Raw genomic sequence first — 21,980 nt, 5'->3', positions numbered from 1 at the left:
AAATATGGTTGTAATGTTCTCCCATTGGTAAAAAAATGGATAGATCGGTCCTCGTACGACCTACGTTAACATCAGCTCTCAGTTACAGTGGGTGTCCCCTTCCTGTTTTGTTAATTTTTCAGGTGCGCTTTTAAATAAGGGACTGATAAATTATTACATTGCATTTCAATATTAACCCATAGATGCTCCTTATACAGGGTGATTACTGATTAATGTTTTATATACGTCTCTTTACAGTAGATTTGTAAACAATCGAGAGTCTTAGATGACACATCTTCGTCATTGTCTTATGCATGTTATGAGAATGCCCCATTTGCACTTGAGTAACGTTGTAATTAAATCGAAAACTTGTGGGTGTACTAACAAACGCCTTGGCACAGTGTATGATGCATTATTTAGCAACCGACTACCGAACTGAAATTGAGTTGAACGGAAACATGTACTGTTACTCAAAAATTCAGTCATTAGACCTAGTAAATTTAGCACAAATATAAATAAGTTACGCGAGATTTTTGTACTCAATCGAAACCAATCCTTTTACTGTGATTGAAATGTCTCATTCACATAAAAGGATATTACCCTTTAACTTTATCATCGACCAATCTAAAAAGAGAAAAATTAAGACGATAGTAAGTTGAGACATAAATCTGATTTTGAAAAGACTTTTGTAGGAAAAGTGTGATGTTTTACGAGTTATATGGGGGGACGAAATCGGTGGAACGAGCCAACATTCATAGAATACATGGTTCCTCGGCCAAGCCAGAAAATAAATCTTAAGGTGGGAAATATCATGTGCGGATTTGTTCGAAATCCACATCGGGGCATTTATTCTCATGCTGCCGGACGATAGCTCTTTCCTAATTTACGATCGCCTCTGACCGTCCCTCGGGCGAAGAGTTTACTTTTGAAAACCCCCCGACTGGAGGCCAATTTTACAATATAGGTATACGAGGGTTCACCTCCCACGATCTTATTGCTGGATCGAAAAGGAATCAAGAATAAATGGAAACTACATTCTCATACACGCTACAGCGGTTGCTCCAACGAATATTAGCAACCATTCTTTATACGATCCAAGGCGCCGTGCGTATGTGATATTAAAAACCCGCAATTTGATTTATACCGTCGATAGGAGCACATATAAAATTCATAACCGACATTTTTCCTTTTACATTTTATAATCAGAAATTAAACGTATTATAAACAACATAAGTGAAAAAAGTAGAATAAACTACATTTGCATTTCAAATTTTTACTTTAGGTTCTTGGCTATGGATACCGAAGTTTTAATTAACATAAAGTAATTATGGAATTTTAAACATTTTTCGCGAAGGTGGTTCTCATCTTTTAATATGAAATAATTACCTGCCTGTCAATGCTACCTATAATCAATTGGGATTAACATTTTTAGAACTATACACTTTTTATATCGTATTTAATGTGCAAAGAAACAAGGTACGTTCCCATATGTAGGTCATCAACGGAAGTTTGTATTTAATGCTCACGTCTTGACTCTCGCTGTATAATCTACTCATATCTAAAAGTCCGCAATTTCTGCAGGTTGTAACTATTCACTTTGCCCTTTACACTATTTGCAGTGCCCAAAAATTCACATTCGTTAAATGATAACACAAAATAGGGTTGTAGATTACTTGGCACTATTGGATTTTACATGGAAGCAAACGTGTTGACTCGATCTTATTATCGCAAGTAAAAGTTAGTAAAAGCTCATTTGGCTGAATTGAAATCTCTAAAAATTCATTAGATTTCCATGATGTCCGACATCTTCATCCTGAATTCCCGTAAGATTACTATAAAATCTTTGAAGTCATTGAAATCGCGATGGTCTTTAAGTGAGATTCTTAAAACACTTACGGATCTTAAGTTCCTTGGGCTGCTTAAGATCCATAAGGTCCCTAAGACCCTAAAATTCCAAAAACCATCATTAAGACAGCCATTCATACTTCCAGATTTTATGGATCCTCTGTGACGAACTTAGTGTAATTCGCGCACGATCGGTGAACTTTAAAATTAAATAAGTATTAACAGAATAACAATTACCATTTAATTTAAGTCAAAAATAAATAAATGTACAAGTCTAGAAATTAATGTATGATTTCGAAAAAACTAAAACAAAAGCGAAAGATATTTACTTACTATTCGGTTCAACGTCAAAAGCAAAAGATCCAAATTCATAGTGCGTTTCTATTTATCTAAAAGTCCATTTCGAGTAGGAAGTAGCTGGAATTCCCATATCGCACGCTTATACCTGCGATACGTTCAATCAAATTAAAACTGTTTTTAATTAACTACTCATTTCCCCGATATCGGAAAAATATACGACCGATGTCAGACTTCAAGTTTTTTAAGAGCTCATCTTCTGGGATAAGGTCCATCTTAATTGGACGGATTGTTCTGTTACTCATTTAAATGTCAATCCTTAATTATACTTATGCAGTTCGTCGGAATAAAATCTCCAAATTCGGCATCCCAATTACCATCCATTGTTAATTCCAATTCGCAAGTCAAACGGCGAGATCATCGATATCACCCTGTAAGTACTTCATGTATATTAGCATGAATTCCAATCCTGTACCCCCAAGCGCCGCTTGACCGCCACGAGCCCACCAACCGCCTCGTTCATCTACTAAAGTGAATGGTAATTGTTCTCGAACGATATTCTTAGCATCTCGCCCGAGTACTTCCAACATAACGTTGGTGCTAATGTAGCGCCTTTTAATGAGAACACATGCTGGTCAAGAACCTTGGCCAGGTCATTTTGTACCATATCCGCCTGGTTAGCCGACTACCTAGAGTCCAGAGAGTTTTTTTGTATCTGTCATCGCTACTTTGGGTTGCCTTTCCGCAGGTCTGCTCTTCTTTGTCGGCGGTTGGGTCCGTGTTGAGTCAACCGACCTCTGCCTCGTTTTCTTTTCGCCTATCCGTTTGACCGTCTGACCCTAGGTCTGACCGGAGGCCTGCATCTGGGTCAGTGAAGGTTGGGTGGTGGATGGTTTGGAAGTGACTGTTGAAGCAGTTTGACCCATTTGGTATAGTTAGCCTTCTTGATCCTCTTCCTCTTGCGTAGTTTGGTGTGTTGTTGAGGTTCGGGGTATCCTGGGCCCCTTCGTCTGGTTGATTGTGAGTCTAAATTCGTCCCTCTAGCTCCCCACCCACCACGGGCCGTACAAAGGGGACGTCTATCCAGAACCAGAAGAATATAGCTAAGCGAAATTCCGGTCACAGTAGTGTGTTGTCGCCACTTCAGGTAAACTGAACTACCAGGATAGGGTGCTATCTTAGTGTGGATTTTCACTTGGGGCCGTCATACGCCGGGTCGGGCCTGGCATTACACGCCCCCATGATCACTAAACTACTCAAGCCCCAGAACCACGACAAGACCCGAAACTGAAGGAGAAGAATTAAACAATTTGGTTGAAAAGACGTCTAGTACTAGGAGGCGCCAGTAGTACTGTTGGAAACAACAACATTGGAGCATGGAGAAAATCATAGAAACCGAAACGAAAGGGAATGATAGAACTCGTGATGTTTGCAGACGATATCGACTTTTCGAATTTGGGAAAAATTCCAAAATATAGTAATAAAAAGCGCTAAAGACATTGGTTAAACCATTGTAAACAACAAAAATAGAAAACAAACTAGATGATCCAATGAGGAAGATAAGTACAAGTACAACAAAGGAGATATGCAAAAGAAACAAACATGGTTGACATGCGGCAGAGAAATGGAAGACAAACTAAAAACTATTTTATAGAGTGTTAAAGACATTAAGGAAAGGAAAACTAGTAGAGACGTGACCAGACCACTCGCGACCGATGAAAATGCATTATCTTCGCACAGAGTCAGTAATAACTCGGGAAGGAAGTGACTAATCCAAAAAATCGTTGGTCATTCTGGTCTGTGCTACACCGTATCAGAGAGAAACCACAACGAAAAAGCGTAAACTGAGGACTAGTAGTGGTACAGATGATGGACAGACCGACGGGCAGACAGAGTGCGTACAATAGCATTCGTTTTCCTTTTGGGAACTGCGCTAAAAACGGCATACATAACTGCATAAACTTTTTGAAAATGTTAATCCCATGGAATTCTTACATGTCATTTTACATGAATGGAACTGTTAGGCTCACTGTTTAGATTTTAAGTTCTGCAAAATTTACAGGAAAATAAGAAAGTACAACCATACTGAAATGAGGAAATTTATACCTTCCTAGAAAGCTTAAAATCTAAATAAAAGCTTGGACGTTGGATGGTTAGGGCTGTGACGATTTATGATTCCAGAGGAAAACCAAAATATCTAATCCTTCTCCCTTTTTTTCCTCCTTTATCAGTAAAAATAAAGATTGTCGATAAGCACCCCATCGGGAAACGACAGCATCATTAATTCAGTTTTTTTAGTATCCTCACAATCACACTTGGATGTAAATATAATTAACTTCGAGTTTATATTCATTCCTTTTCCTGAAAAGTTTTGTTAGATAATGTCAACTAAGCTAATAAAACTCGCAAACTTTTAACGGCGAAAATACTAAAAATAGCTAGCCGTATATTAAATTTACTGCTTGTTTAAGAGAGGATTTAATTAGCAAAATATATGCAACTTGGGTAAATAATAAATTCATTAGGTTCATTTTGGCGCTATTCATTGCGAATTTATCTCCGTACAATTATAAGTTAAAATTAACGAAGAGGGCACGTTCGCAATCAAAAATTGTTAATAAACGGTCATCGCTTCTATGAGATTCGGCCAAAGAATCATAAATTTCATAACAAATACAATTTCGCATTCTAGAAATAAAGTACGGATAATATGCAATCCTGACAGCAAACCAAGTGGACAGTGGTTTTGTTATAACGAAAATAGGTCGCATTATTGCGTTGGTCGGCGGTTACGGATTAAGATATTAGACTTGAGGAATATGGATCGGTAAACTGATCCTGTAATGGCTTGAACCGGGAGCCAGTCGAGGATTACGAAACATTGAGTAAAAGAGAGCGAGAGAAATGAATACGACAAGGAACAAAGAAGGAATCGAGAGTTATGGCATACCAATCCCTATAGATCCTCTGACGAGCCACCAGAATAAATGCCTAACACTTTTAATGTCCATATTTTATCTCTTTAACATACAGTTTGTGCCCAAACATAAATGTATTGAATTTCAGTGCATTTATGTATTTTGTCGTAGGTTTTCGTTTTCAAAGGTCTCAGGGATCGATCAGCCTTCTGGTGTTATTTATTTTTTTTTAAGAATTGCGGAAGGAATCCATCGTAAATGCTTCTGGGCGTCACGTGATCCATAAGACACAATACCTATAACCTACGGGCCCAAGTGCCAAAAGTACATTAATATTTATACATATACTCGTACATAATACACTATGAATTAAATTCATTTGATGTTGGTACCAAAGATATGGACTTATACTTACTGCAGCAAGTTCCAGTTCAGGAGATGGGTTTTGTTTCTTAACTTTTCATCCTTTAGCTATTTTTTTTCTTTTCCTAAACACTCTCCGGGTCACACAAAGGGTTCCAATAAACACACAATTAATGATTGACAAACACAAAAATTTATTCCGAGACACATTAAATGAAAAATTAATCCCAAATTCCTGGCAGAGAAGTTTACAAAGATTGTTTTTACATAGTACCCCTTACACGACGATCGATAAAAGAAATAAGAAAATCTTAAAATTACTTACAGTTTTCTTTCTCTTTTAACAGTCCCAATAATCGGGTCGTTCAATGATTTCACTTTTCTTCAACACACAAACTTGATGAACTGGCTTGTTGAACACGATGACATCAATTATCAGTGGCTGTGCGAATGGTATAAACATTAATCAAATCAAATACACCGCTCGAATAAAAAATATCGTAAAGAAACTACGCTTTCCAACCATCGCGGACGAGCACAAGCCTGCCACTCCCAACGAAACATCACTTTCATAATGCAATAAACCCTCTTCTTCCAGTATTTACAAATAAAGCACCAATCATAATCACCCTTGATAACAGGCACATTAATTAAATCTCGCCCCTTATCGCAAACGACCAGATGTATCTACATTTTAATACGGAATTTCACTTTTTACACAATGCTACATACAAGAAACCACAGAAAATACAACTTCAGGTAAAATACACCAATTCTGTGCTTATTCGTTTGCTTATCTGGGTGTAGTAAATTAAAAAATTCATATGCAGGGTGTCCCGTCATTATTTTAGGTGTTTAAACGTAAATATCGTCTGCATGACGTTCACACAATATTTTTTAGGTTTAATTGAATCATTATTTTAAATTACGCGTTAGTTTCACCTCTATCAACTGCCTGCCTTGTTCTACTTTCCTTTTCTTCAGCTTTCCCTCACGCACTCTTAAACCCTCATACTGTTTTTGATTCATTTTCGGTATTAGTCGCTCTAAAATATGTTATATTTCTTTAGTTGGTAGAAATTAGTGTTGCAGCTCTGAATAAAAGTGAGAATTTTGATTTTTGACTTTTAAAATGTATTACGCATTTTACCACTCTGAACGCAATTCAAAAGGCATGATTTTATTCTTTGCCATCCAGTCGATAAAGAGTTAGTCACCGGTAATAAGGAATGTGACGTGTACTTTCCAGGAAGTGTGTAATGCTGACTCTAGAAATCTCTAGAAGCTTATCGTGTGCTATATAAAAGCAAATTGAATTTTGTTTAACAGTTAATAGTTCCAATATCGATGCCAAAGTGATAAATTCGCGCTCGTGTTAAAAATTTACATATTAAAAATCAATCTATTTAAGTGCCGTTATAAATTCATTAATCATTAATTGTGTATAAATACTTCACGTACATAATACATTATTTACCCCAAGGGAGTTCATGAACTAACTCTAAAATACTATTAATGTTCTATCAATCGGCTATTTAAAAAATTAGATTGTCGTTATTTCTCTTAATATAAAAAAATGAACTCCTCATCGTAACATCACGGTTTACAAGGCGGCCAACCATCATGGCCAAATTTTAAAATTACAATACGGACAATTTTGACTATTATAACTTTTTGCCATACGCAACTTTAGAACCAGATTTTAAGAGCAACAATGTAAAACACATTTTCATCTTACGAAGCGCAACGTTTCTTTACATACAACAGAGGAAAAACTGAGAAATACCGGTTCTTTGACACTAATAATAACGGTACTGGTATCGGTTCCGGTTGTCAAAACTTCTTAAATAACGGTTCCTGTTCAAGTGAGGGGATTATCAATGCAATCGGTTCCGGTTCCGATACTGGTTCTTACCGGTACCGGTCCCAACCGTTGCAGAATAAAGGTAGGAGCTTCTTTACATCTGAAAAAACAAAGCTTTCCAATGCATTTTGCCCTCTATTGATGGACAGTTCACATGCATTTATAGGTTTTGGAATATATTGTGATTTGTGATCTACAATTAATACATTTCCCGTGCATTTGGATTGCATGAATAGCTCTAGAGAATTATCTCAATAAAACTATATTATTTCTTTCCTTTTATAAATTTCTTAGCCTGTTGTTCCTCAACCGACACTGACAATGTTGATTTACCCTATACTTTTACAATTGGCAACTCTCGGGAAAAACTACGAGCACGTTTAAATCTCGGTAGTAGTCGACCCGATATGGATGGTACAAATGAACTCATACGTTGTGTAATGTTGGGACATAAGACATAATCGGGAAGAGAATTAAATAAAATGCAGAATGTGCGTAAGAAAAGACAAGGACAAATAAATATATTACTCCCACAACAAGGCGATACCAGGGAAACCTTCTACGGGACAAAAACCCTGGACACTCCACACAAATACACGAAATAAATAAAAGCAACCCCTTTTTACTAACAATGGCCAATTCACTTTAAATAAAGAAAAACGAACGGTGATAAGCCTTTCTCGATAAACGTAAAAGGATTACATAAACTAAAATTATACGTGATATCACAGCAACATGAATAATTAAATAATGTTAAAACATTACAGTTTATTAAATATAAATAAAATTTTGAGTACATGCACATATTGTGTTGATCATAATATCTTTATGTTCTAAGCGAGCTCGAGCTTAATAAACTTACCTACCTAATATACCTACTTTCGTAAGGGTCGTAATAGTAAAATGGTACTCCTATTTATACGAATTTAACTAAATTGCTAATTCCATAGTTTTAACATTAGACGACTATTGGAAAACACATTTAAAGTTTAGTATCTACCCTTTTTCTTATTTAGTAATCTTAGTCGTATTTTCTTTCTCATTTTCTACCAGTCAGCAATCTGTTCAATAAAATTTCGTATGGAAAAGGAGATCCTGTAGATCAAATGAAACCAAATGAGAGCTCTATTTAAATTTGTCTTTGGATTAACGCAGACATTTCTGAGGAAAGTTGATTAAGCGGATGCGACGACTACGGCGAAGTAATCGGTCAAATACAACTTAATTCGTAGACGTTTTTGTAACTCGGGGGATTATTTTTAATCGAAAGAAATTCATTATCAAGTCGTCATCAATCTTCTGCACTTACCGATTAATGCGGCATCGCGTTTACCACCACGCATTAATGTATGAGTGAGCGGGTCCTTTATGCTCCGCACACTGTTTCTGTAATCATCCAAAGTGTTAGACAGGTTGATCTGAAAATTCTCTGGGTTAATATATTCAAGTCTAGCTCTATTCGCGATCCTATTGAACTAAAGTTCATGAATTATTCATATTCCGAAATTGTCTATTCACATAGAAATATATGAAACGGTTTTATGACGGCTACTTCGTATCGTACGAATACGTTTTATTTTTTATCTACTTATTACTTTGTTCACTAATTTAAGCACCTGTGGGGTCAGTTTCATTTAAGATATCACCCTTTACAAACAAACTGACCAATTGGAAGAGTGCACTTCTGAGACAATTCACTCCAGAGACACGTTCAGTTCCAGTTTGCTAACAAATTACCATTACTTTCAGAAGCAAAAGCGCGAGTTTTGGGCCCAGGCGATTTGCACGTCAAAGCGGGAAGTTCCGTAACACTGATATGCGTTATCAATCAAGGACCCCACGATTTGGGTACCGTCTTTTGGTATCTAGGCGCAAATATACTACAGACACCACCAACGCATCCTAATGATCCAGATTCGACTGAAAGGCTATCCATACAGGTAAGACTAGCCGAGTTTTATACCAAAGTTTGACACACTTCTCTTATTCAGAATCACTGGTCGGATGGACTGACCTCTCGTTTGCACATTTCAAGCGCACGTCTTTCAGATAGTGGAAACTATTCGTGTGTTCCAACCATTGCTGCCCCTGCTAGTGTAAATGTACATGTCATTAATGGTACGTATATATTTTCTTGTAATGAATGCACTCGTTTAATGGTTTGCTGGGATAGTGTGTTTCAGATCCAACCGTCACCATTAATTTTTATAATTTATTTATACAACAGAATTTAATGGTAAGGTGTTTCTAGCAAACCCCAAAAACTGTTTCACTAGTATTTTTACCTTAACGAACAATAAAAATTCCGGAAAATTTTATCCTAATTGCCTCTTGTGCATTTTTCTTTAATAGATCTTCCGTTCAGAGAATTTTAAAAGCAGATTTTTCCGGAAAATTTGATGAGGTTGACTTGAGCAAAAGATGCTTTGTTAATCATTCATTAATAAGTAACTAATAATTTCATTTCTTACAATTTTTTAAGAGCTATAAAAGGTGGAGGTTTTTCGAAGATATCATTTATCCTGCCCTTCCGAAAGTTAAATCTCAATCTCTTTTTGTGCCTTTTTCCTGTAATAGTTTTTCATCTCGACGAAGAAATTGGAATATTTGAAATAGTAAACTATTGTGGAAAATCTGGTGACATTGATTTGAACAAAAATGCTATATGCCACGTTTTGTTTTCAGGTTTTTCTTACGTTTACGTTTTTTACTTGAGCAATTTTCAAACGCCACGCCGTGTAGGGAAGGAGCTTTTTCAGAAAATTTATTTAAGTTGACGTTCAACCAGGAAATTTTCATCTAGAGAAAGGAATGTGAATTTTTCAAAGGCCATAAAAATTGAGGGTCCGGAAGTCCGGAATTACATTCACGTGGTTCTCTCGCTCTCGCTTCACGTCTCCAGGACTCCTAAGGAATGGATCAAGTAACTTGGTGGGCGGTTTCCGCAGTGTTTTTTCTTTGGGGGGTTTAGGAAATCTTTCAAAGGGTGCCTCCCGCTTGACTCTATAGCGAGTGAGCTTTCGCCCAGGTAAGGTTTAACCCCTAAAACCCTCATTTGAGTCAGCATGAGTACCGGGGCTACGGAACCAGCCCACATGTCAAAAAGGTGACGTACATCGTAAACTCAGACGATTCGCGTGCGGAGGACACTTTGAAAATAAAAAAGAGGTTCAGGTGAAGTATGTACCTCGGTGTTGGAAAGGGTTGTGCGAAGAGCTAGACAAGGACATCGGGGAAAGGCGTACAAGATAGTGGCGTGTAAGATTAGGGCAAGAACAGCGGTGGTGGGATGGAATAACGCAACTAGGAACCGAAGAGCTAGTGAAGGTTGAGGAAATAGCAGCTACTGCCAAGGAACTTCCGGTAAATTAAGCACCTAACCCAGATAACATCTGCAGTGGTGGTTAAAATCCTGGCTAGGACCCTCATTCCTCAGGCCCATCTGTTTGTTGGGCTTAGCCGAAAAAATTTTCGGAAAGATAATTGAATCAAGATTGGAATGGTCAACAGCTGGGATATTATCACCAAAACATTATGGATTTGTAAAGGGGCGATTAACGACCTATGTGCTTAGGCGCATAAGAAGTGAAGCAGGAAAACGGAGGGATGTGGAGGGCACGTGAGGCTTGTTTGGTGGCATCACTGGACGTGAAGAATTCCTTTAATGCGGCTTGCATTTTCCCTTTGTAGCTCCCTTCCTCCAATATTTTCAAGATATTCACAATCAAGTTTTGACATGGCCAGTAGATGTGAGGAGGACAATCGATTGTAGAAATTAGTTCCTTGTGTTGAGACCTTTTGTTGGAGTTCCATGAAAGATTAATTTTGGTAAGATCTTTAATTAGAATACCATGAAAAATAACTTCTCACCCACTGAAGGAGTCGAACAGAAAAGGGACAATGCCCCTAAAAGTAGTTCAAAGCGACAGAAGTGAGTCCAGACGAAGGCGCGGGCAAAAATGCGCTAAAAATAATAAATAAAATTGGACTCGGCAATTACCAATCTGGAGAAATCCGTTAACCGGGTAAACCACTGGATTATCAATTGCAGGCTCAATCTTGTCCCTGAAAAGATGAGTGTAGCAATCTTGACGGGCAGAAGAAAATGGACAGAGGTAAATGTGGTGGGTTACAGCAATTATGGCACAAGACTATAAAAGTACTAGGCGCTACAGTGGACACTAATCTAAATCAAAATGACCTGTGAAAAGGCCTGGAAATTGGTTTTTAATTGCGATCAACCGCATCCTGCCATACGTTGGAAACGCCAGAGGTTCAAAGAGAAGGGTGATGGCCACCGCTGTAGCATAGATGGTGAATTATGCGTCAGAAAACGTGGAGGGTAGTGCGGTCAAGTGGGGGAGTGTAGTTACAGATTGAAAGAGGTTACCCGCGTAGGTAATGGCAATCATTAGGATAACGAGCGCGTATAGGACTGTGGCGGACGAAGATATTTTCGTGATCGCGGGCGAAAGAGTTGGTTAAGGGTAAAGTGTCGTGTACGAAGTGGTTGAACCTCAATATAAGATATTGAATTAAAGGTCAGCATAAAGAAATCAGTTATTATCTCACCCATTTCTTCTGCGGACACGGAGAACTGTCGGTATCTACAATGGATTGGAAAGAGTGGGGACGAGATGTGTTTGGATTGTGGCAACTTCGACGGCAAGGGGCACCACCTGGTCTTCGAATGCGCCAGATTGACAAAAGATCGGGTTCGAGTGGCGACTCAATGCGGTATCTCACCTCGGATTATTTTATTAAAACAATACGTGGCAGCGAGCGAGGATGGAAGTTAATATCGCGACTATGTGTCATGATTTACTGAACCAGAGATATCGAAGGTAGAGAAGACACGAGAGCAGAAAAGACAGGCAATGTAATACACATTGGCTTACATCTAGGCGGCCAATATCCACCACCGAGACCCTGCTTGTATAATCACATGCCAGGAGAACGGAATTTTAGGGGGTAAACCTTACCTGGGTGAAGACTCAGTTCTCATTCCTTTCTGGAGATGAAAATTTCCTGATCAAATAAAATGAGTACCTACCTATATCGCGTTTAAGGATCTCTCTGTATGAAGTACCTTTTTCCTTATCGTCCTCATCCTCGTCATCAGTGGCCAGTGGTCTTTTAATGGGCCTCCCCTGCATCCTGAAATTAACCATGTCCTTTAAAGCATTGCTGGCGTTTTTCGAGTTCTTTATAAAGCCAAGTGCTCCGTCGATCGCCATCCTGACTTCCGAGGATAATATACTTTCTCAGTCTGCAGTTTACGAAAGCCCCCAGGCAGCCCATGGTGGCTTTCGGAGACACACGGAGACGGAAACGGATATCATCCCGAAGAAAACTCATTTTTTTGTGATTCTATAAAGAACTGGCAAAAGCTTTGCAACAACTGCCCCCACCACTTTTCCCACTGATTTCAACAACGTTATTGTAATAAGTACCTGAACCCCAATGATCTACGTCCTACAATTTTTTCGTTACGTTTTAACTTAATTTAAAACTACCCTTACACGAGTTTTAAAATAAAAAATAGGAATCCTATCCCTAACCCTCTTTTAGTAGACATTTTCCTACTCGTCGCATCTATCGCATCGTGGAGATCGGCCTTTTGTGCTTTTTGTAATATCAGTGTGTATACTTTCGTCAAAGTATACGTCACAGATCTTTTTAAAGTTTTCTCGTTGGAGTGGTTTGTTTATAACACATTATGTCCATACTTTTAAACCAGCGACCGTCTTTTTGGACGTCCTCTTTACATTTGATTAGTTCAAAAGAAATTAATCTGTGAGCAAAAAGGAAGCTCTTGTTAAATATTATCTACTTATGTAGTACCGACATTCAACGGCATATAAATCTCATTAGGCCAACTTTTCTGGTAGCAGGTAGTGTTCATGTGGGAATTACAAACTTGTAAAGTATTTTGATTATGAAATGGTTTCACGGATAATGAATTAAAAATGATTGAGCTGCTTGGGAGCATCCCTTTTTTCTCCGCTTTGTCCTCTTCATTGTATTACTCTGATGGACCAAACACAGCATCCGAAATTTGAACATATTCAAGTGTACTGTTCCAATACAATAATAATCATAAATTAGGTATGTTTTATTAGACCAGAATATAAGAATTTTTGAACAATAGAAATCCTGCATAATGTAAATGCTACTAAAGAATTCCGTATTCCACACTGCGCCTTTGTTATGTTAATCTGCGTGGTGGTATACGACGTATTTACTATATTTTTATTGTGAATACCTAAAAGGCCGCTTGACATGGAGCAATACTACGCGCAAGAACTTGCAGAAAGAAATTGCAAGGTCAAATCCTTGCATGCAATAAGCATTGCATGGTATTTGACATGGTGCAATTCTATTTCAATTGCCACATGTCTGCCAACAGAAGAAACATATGGATTTGTCAACAAAGTTGTTAACCTCAAATGAAAATTAAATTTTGATTGCTTGAAGAAACATGAAAATTACAAGAATAAATAAGATTAGTAAAAACAAGTAATGAGTGCGTCTCTCAGCATCACAGTTGCCGCCGCTGTATTTTACTAGGTTGGTGCCACAAAAACAACTAGATTTATCCCTAGAATTGCACGATTCATGCAAGAAAAATAGCACCGGTCCTATAAAAATTGCATGCAAGTCTCTTGCAGCAATTGATCAGCTGGCTTTGAACTGCGCATGCCTTTCGCAATTTTTCTTGCAACTTGCATGCAATTGCAATTTTTATTGCTCCATGTCAAGCGGGCTTAAGTAATTATATATTATTAAGGAGCCATCTATTGTTACAGGAGAGCATCCAGCGGCCATGCAACACGGAAATAAGAACACAGCGCCGTTATCGCCCTCTCTTCACTGCACACTTGTATATAGTATCTCAGTCTTCATAATAAAACACATCAGATGAAACCTCTTGTAATATTGACTTTTATTTTTTTAATCCTTTTCTCTTTAATATTTTGATACTAAATGTACTCGTGCGGAAATTTTACGTCCGTGCAATAAGTGAATTTGTCTTTGTGAATATCGAAGCAAAGAAAATGAGTTTTCATATTACGACCTATTGTACTAAGTGACACCTTTTTTTTTAAATAAGACAGTTCTGAAGGTGGATTTTAAACATTTATTATCTTCAAACGCACAGCTTTGCTTGTGTCACTCAAATCTTTCAAGATTGTATACTTTTAAGTTGAAATACTGAACATTCCTTTTGTCCTTAATTCCCAGTCTCCACTTCTTTGTTTAGAAAATGTTCATAGGGATTTTGTTGGATGTTGTGATTTACATTTAATTATAAATAAATATTTTCCTGTTACTTATTTATTATTATCTGTTGCCAAACACCAATTCCATTAGTATTTCTATATTGCTTTAATTTACCTCCACAGTTTACTTAAATCATATGTGCCAAAGTAATATTTTTAGTTGTTAATCATTGAAAAGACCATATTTGTATAGATACTCTTTAGTGCCAAGTTCGCAGTATTTTACCCATTGTTATAATGAATCTTTTATCAACATTTGAGATTCTCAGTGCCCACAAGTAAACATTTGCTGAGAGAGTCGGGCCTCTACCATAAGAACCCCTTTATTATCAGCCTTTGCCCTTTTTTTAAAAAAAATGTGACCTTTTGATGATCAACGTAACAGATTTAGAGAGTTTTCCAACTGAACGTGGTCTAGAAAGGTGTCAGAATACGAATTGAATGAAACAACGTGATTTAAATATGAAAGAAATCGATCTTCAGTGAAGAAGCTCTACGCACATTCAATAAAGCAAAACAAAACAATATTCTTTTTAGGCTATCATCACATAAACGTTGATTTTGTGGTCGCTTTTGCGGCCATAAAGTTTCACTTTATTGTACGCTTCTGTCAAACTTTACTTTATTGTACACATCTGTCAAACTGTACTTATTTGAAACTGATGTGTGAGAAACAGTAATCTGTTTGATACAAAGCGTCTATCTGGTCTAGCCCCATCAAGGATAGGGCCATCCACGTGTGTTTTTTTCATTTTCGGACTTGTAGGAATGTTTCACACTATTTTGCATAATCACAATGTTCACATTTAAAATTATAGTTTGACGTTTCAATCTTTGCTGCTTGCAGACCTTTTTGAAGTGTAGAACCAAAACATGAGGAAGATGTTATTGCTTACATTATTATACGAAGAATCACCAGCAATTAACCGAGAACACAAGTAGCTACCTATACCTACCATCAAAGTAGGTAATCAGGTTTCTAATAATTGTACAGCATGTTAACTATAAGGTCTTGGAAGCCACAGTTACGAAGGACCTATTGCATTTGACATTATTAAAATCTTGCGCAACGGAGGAAGTTGTGATTGTACTTTTGACTTAGGGTCGCAACGCTTGCAGCTTCCAAAATTTCATTTGGGGTATCTGAACTGTCGCTATCGCCCATTTTGATACGCACAAAACACACGCAAAGATGCTAATTATAATTACATATGACAGGAAATGCTTTGTTTTTAATTGTCTAAGATAACTATGATTTTCAGAAAAAATATGTTTATGAGCAAATTTTTGAATTCTTTTTTGATGATCGCCTAAAAAATGTTGTGTGCACCTTGGCCAAAAGTGATTTGTTAGGCCTCATCTGAATTGCGGCCTCGGCTACCGCCTCGGCCGCAAACAGCAGCTTCGGCCAAAAAAGATCACTTTTACGGCCTTGGTACACAAATAACTATTATGTTCGACTCGATCATAATACGCTGAGTTATGACACTGTTTAGCGTCCATAATCTGCTACTTTATTGGACTAGTCCATAATGATAAAGTAATTTGGACTCCTGTCACTGTCAATTTCTTTGGAAAATGCATTTTAAAATAACGATCTGTTTTAAAGAAGAAGTACACGGAACAGAATGTTATAATTTTAAAAACACATATCTATATTATACATTTCAATAATTATACTAAATTAATTGTAATAACACAGTTGTTATTGTTGGTAATGTTAATTCCCGATGTACCCTTTTGATGCAATATTTCTGTGGTCTCTACGGCTTTTAAATTTATAAACGAAGAATTTGCCATAACGGTTTCCGTTCCCAAAATTTTGCTGGCAACACTAATTTTAGAATTGTCAGATTGGTCAATATAGCCTTCCGCAATAGTTGATGAACGCCATCCTCCATGGCGCTTTATATCCTCCAGTCGTGCTCCAGCATTTGCCAGAATATTGGCCGATGTACGACGAAAGCAATGACTCGTGTACGCTGATGGATTTTCTAACTTTAAAAATTTGGCCACAATACTTGGTACACTTGCAATTTTGTGTACCCCTATTGGTTGCACCGTGCATTTCTCTTTCGCGTAGTTCACGAAAAACCTGCGATGAGGTGTCTTTGGAGAACGAAGTGCCATGTATTTTCGAATTAAGTCATGACAATCATGAAAGATCGATCCGTCTTTGTTTTCGTTTCCACAAGTTTGACTATAAAGTGAGCTTTATGATCTTCAATATTCGTGGTCTCCAATGAAACTAATTCCTGTCGCCTGCATCCGCCAGCTACTCCGAATATAAGAACTATCTAAAAATAGTAAATTATTATTCAGGGCATACCCTTAACAGACATGTAGGTACCTTTTTAACAAATGTTCTTTATTACTAGCTTTCAGCAAAAACGTATTCACATTTTCTCTGTCCAATGTCAAAGACTTCTTAGCTTTATGACCTTCTCCTTTTCTTTTAAGGTAAGGAATTAGGCTGGGAAATTTGCTTATATCCACTCCCTCATTTAAATTAATTGTCGATCGTAACATCGAGTACTTACTCCATAAAGAAGAACTTTTATAGGAGACCAACTCACTATTAAAGTACGCCAATATACAGTCTTCCGTGGTGCAATTGATTTTCTTCCCCCAGTACCACCTTCTGTATTCCCTGTATGCCGCCTCGTATACAGTTTTTGATTTGCTTGGTAAAAGCATCTCTCTGGCATTGCAGGCTAATTGTTGTATACTGTTGGACCCATCAATTTCTTCTGGATTCATAATTAGGCACAGAGAATTAGTTAATACCCAACAAAATTGACACTACACATCAACAGATTTTTTTCCAAACAACACGTATCTATGACAACACAAAAGGCACACTATGTTATTTCTGGTTATTAAATAGTGAAATCTATACCAAGTTTCAGCAAATTTTCAATACATACATGAACTACATTTTCCGAGTCGAACATAAAGCTAAGTATGTTACTCGTACATAATCAGACTTTATTATCTCGTCTGTTTTATTGGCCTCGCGCGCAAGCGCGCTCTGCCAATAAATTCGACTCGTCCAATAAAGTCATAGATTATGTACTTGTAACATAAATAGCTATTATAGCAGCCCCGAACCTAGGATAAGAATGGAAAGTGGTGGAGACGGTGGGACACTAAATAAATCATAAATTGGAACCCGACACAGAAAGATAGAGTTCCTGCAGACCCTTTTCAAAAGTGTGATTGGAAATTGCTGAGAGATTAGACAATGGTCGAGGATATTTGATATACCTAGGTACATACTTATGTATGAAATAATGTTAGATTGTAAAAGTAAAAGATCTACCTTAGATATTGTAGGAAATTAGGAATCAGGACACTAAAAATGAACGTTTGCATCGACAAAGTTAAGCCGAGTAACCATTGTCGCAATAATCGTTGCCATGGATTTTAACTACCTACGCTTAAACTACCAAAAACACACGACGAAAAAGGCTATCACGAATTGAAATTGGAACGCACAGTAAAATTTAATTTTTGATTTATGGAATTTTAGCTGTGATTGGTCAACTCTTTGTTAGACATTTTAAATGGATTCTTGGGAGACTATCCATTGGTTATATTCTTCGCATATTAATCTTATTTTATAATTATTACGACTAAGATAATTAAGGAAGTGTTATATTATGCAAATAATGTAAATTGTAAAACCAATCCTTGGTAGTTATTTATATGTAGGTACCTACTTAAATGTTGGATGCACCTAGGTTGGAAATGCTTAGTATGGCAACGAACTCCCTTGAACCACAGATATACGGTATCTGTGCTTGAACCATTCGTTTATTTAAGATCATAGTATTTCAACAATAAGGATATTAACTTCACTATAAACATAAAATCGAAAATAAACTTTCAAATCAATTAGAGATGCGACACGGAACAGAGTAGCTCACGAGTGCACCCCAGATATTTGAGATTCAGGGGCTAAACCCAAGGCACAAATCTATCCTCCAAAAATAGAGGTAGGATTATAAGTTCTGAAACTATTTTTTGCAACAAGCTGGAAAACTTTTAGAAAATTATGCAAAAAAGAAGAAACACTTTTGCTAACACAAATACTGCAGATTCAGATGCTATAAAGGGACGAATTTACTCTCTAAAGATAGGGGTAGAATTAAAAGTTCTGCAATTATGTTTGATTTGTATAAAGTCACGCAATAAATGAGCTAGAGACGAATCTATCCATACCTGCTACAAACATAATTGCTTAATTATACCCTTATCTTTGGAAGGTACATTCACTCCTTTAGGTAGGTACCCTCTGAATCTGCGAAAGCAATCTTGGCAGAAGTGGTTTTAGTCATTGTTCAGCGTTCAGAACCACGACGCGAATTCAAAATACGCGCGTAAACAGCGTGCATTTCGCCAGACTCTCAGATATACCTACCTTTGGAGTCTCGGATCCGAATTGGTAAAATGGTATTATAAGGTCAAGGGCTACAATTGCCTTGATTATTTTAAATAACAGTCTTTCAAATAGGCACCTTTGACAAAATCACATTAGGGTTGTAGGAGACTTTATAGAATATGAGGGTTGATTAGGTGGTTTTCCAGGCTCAGCAATCATTATTATCTGGGTTTACTTCCACTGGGTCGGAAAATAGGTTAGTACCTATTAAGATACCTACTATTATACAGTGTGTCCCCGGCTGGACTGAACAAGAGGGAAATAGTATTTTACATTATTAGCCAGGTAAGTGAGTTTTTACTGGCGATAAGAGAAGTTGACTAGCGAGCCGTTAGGCGAGCTTGTCATCTCCTAGAGCCAGTAATAACTATTACCTGGCGTATAATGTACAATATTTTATTTGTTACTCATTTATAAACAATAGTAAACGTAAATAATTAGTTCTTAAATTGATCTTGAAGAAATGTCTAAAATATCATGTTATCCATGTAACAGAGACTTCGCATTCATTCTGGCCAATGAAATTACTAGATTACTAACTTGTAAAATTTTTACAGGTCTGCTGTCAGTTTTACAAGTCAGTAGCGTTTACCCGTTTGCGTTTTGTCTTGTTAATGAACGTTTAGAACTGAGTAACAAATAAAAATTTTTAATTTTAAATTTACGCAAAAATATCATTCTTTTTCTTAAGCTCTAAGGTGTCTTTTTTAACTTGGTTTGCTTATCAGGTTGCCATGGAATATACAATGATAGTCTGATTTAATCAAAAACATGCAACTTAGAAAAATTTCCGCTGTAGATTTTGCGTTTTTTGTAATTTTCTCAGCTGCTAAAAGGAATATCTAGATTTTTATTGCAGAATAGATGGTTTTGAGGCAAGCAAAAATTTTTATAAAGAATGACATTTTTGCGTAAAGTTAAAATTAAAAATGTTTTCCCTCTCGTTCAGTCCATCCGGGGACACTGTATATTGTGGTAAGAAACACTAGCACCTCTCTTGGAAGATTTTGCAATATTTCTCCTAGGTCATAACCGGATGCTTTCAGGTACTTATTTGTATACTTGATTTACTGGCCGACTTCATCTGGTGAAAATGATAAGTACTATTGGTAGAGATCCAGAGGAGTTTCACTTTATCTGTTGTAGCCCAGCTATTGTCAGCATTTCTAATTCGTGATAAATTTCTTTTTTGCCTTCCATAATATAGTGTGATCTTCCAGGGGAGAGATTGGAGATATATTTTTTGAAAGGCTTCCATTATAGTGTATTATGCAGTTAGTGCGCAAGTCTTGTCTGCGTTCTCTCACTCTCTTACTTTTTTCTGACTGCGCTTCTCGTTAATGAGAGTGGTTTTAGGCGAGTTCTTTGCTATTATTCTATGGCGGCTTGTATCATGGTAGATGTTGAGTTGTTTCTTTGGTTCATTCAGGTCGTGGGGTACTTTAATTCTACCTAATTGCTAGGCTAATATTTTCTTCACGTTGGTTACGGATATGGTCCCAATCCGTATGTTTATTACAGTGTGCTATGGCGACTTCTTTGGTGATCATTGTTGTGCTGATGGTGACAACAATTGGGAAATCATCGGAAGATAGGCCTTGGTTAGCTTCTAACTTTACTGGTGATTGCAAAATCTAATAGGTCTGGTATCTTATTTGGATCGCTTGGCGTAGGTTCTCCAGTTAAAAGGTACACTAGTTATAGTTATTTCTTTGAATTGCTTCCTTTTGGAGTAATCAGAACTATTATAATGTGGGCTTTCCCTGCTGTCACGATATCTTTGTGATTGACATTTGATTTACATCCTCTCGTAAATAAAACAGACAAATTGTCGCTAAGTTGGCCCCTTAGACCATATAGTACTATATGAACTAAGCTTGGCCATTCAAAGGGTTGGCCCACCTAAAGGGGAATAAAAAAAAGGTACCTACCCATGAAAAAACAGTATGTAAATTTAGTTGCCTATCCATCATGAACTTTCAACATACGATAGTGCTGACATCTTTACTTAACTATTATAATTGCGAAAATTTCCTATTTTACCATAATTTATCAACAGAATCTTCTCTACCGACCTTTTTTTTGGAAATTTGACAAATAGACAGCTGACACCCCCTCAAACTTAAAATTTTAGAAGTTTGAAATATATTTTATTTTGTATGGAAGATTTACTTAATGATAAACGAAACGTTTCGTCACATCTCGCCACAGAAGGTTATATCTACTATTTAGCAAGAGATAAAGAAGTGCTGAATTGATGAATTACAAAAGCAGAATAACCGCAATGTAAAGTTAACTTTTGGCGATTTGTTTAGCAAAGTAAAGGTGACAGAATGATGCCAATCAAAGACAATTATGATGTGGCGTGTTTCTTTATTACGAAGCACTCCTGGAAAGGAAAGTAAGTTATTATTCGTAATATGTTTATAATCTAACCTCTTCTTTCAAGATACAAACGTATTTTCTCGGTGGGGACGTTGGGTATCACCACGTATAATCCGTCATCGTTGGAGGTTACAAACCGTTGGGCTTACAGTGACGTTATCTCGATAACTGCCCTGAAGGCGACGACCAATGAGTTTCAAATTACCATGAAAAATGAGAAGGGGAAGTGTGAACATATGAAGTTCTCGACCGATCATCGTGTCGACTTGTTAACGCAGGCTTTGCGATTTCGACCGTACTTCTGTGAGAAAGCAAAGGAGATATCGGTAAGACAAGACTGAGGAAAACGTAATCCTTAGTAAATATCTGCAGAGATTTCACGCTTACAAACATCATTGGTCAGACACAACTCTTCCAGTTATGCTGGAAATTACCCCTTACTCCCTTGATCAACTGGACCCAACTACGAACCACGTATTGGCAAGTTACTGTTTTAAAGATTTCGAGGGAATATGTCAGATTGCGGATTGCACAGGTAAACGTCTATAATTCAAGGGGTCAAGCACGTAGCAAATGTCATGTACATTATCTACATTTGGTAA

At 37.1% G+C, this 21,980-nt stretch overlaps 1 protein-coding gene across 2 annotated transcripts in view; it reads left to right on the top strand.

Moving 5' to 3' along the window:
• LOC116159575 (zwei Ig domain protein zig-8-like) overlaps positions 1 to 14,560 on the top strand; it is a 631,052-nt gene extending 616,492 nt beyond the window's left edge. The window contains exons 4-6 of one of the 2 annotated variants that reach the window (XM_031472586.1): positions 9,019 to 9,206; positions 9,258 to 9,384; positions 14,076 to 14,560. In XM_031472586.1, the coding sequence (XP_031328446.1) occupies positions 9,019 to 9,206; positions 9,258 to 9,384; positions 14,076 to 14,191 (431 nt within the window). In that variant the 3' untranslated portion in view covers positions 14,192 to 14,560. Of the gene's footprint in view, positions 1 to 9,015; positions 9,207 to 9,257; positions 9,385 to 14,075 lie in introns of both variants that reach the window. The other variant, XM_031472585.1, reaches the window with a different exon arrangement.
• The last annotated feature ends 7,420 nt before the right edge of the window (positions 14,561 to 21,980 follow it).

This window comes from Photinus pyralis, unplaced genomic scaffold (genome assembly GCF_008802855.1).
Source record: "Photinus pyralis isolate 1611_PpyrPB1 unplaced genomic scaffold, Ppyr1.3 Ppyr1.4_LG1, whole genome shotgun sequence".
NCBI lineage: Eukaryota > Metazoa > Arthropoda > Insecta > Coleoptera > Lampyridae > Photinus > Photinus pyralis.
The sequence above is the reverse complement of the archived record's forward strand: the minus strand, read 5'-3'. Positions and strand labels throughout refer to the sequence as shown.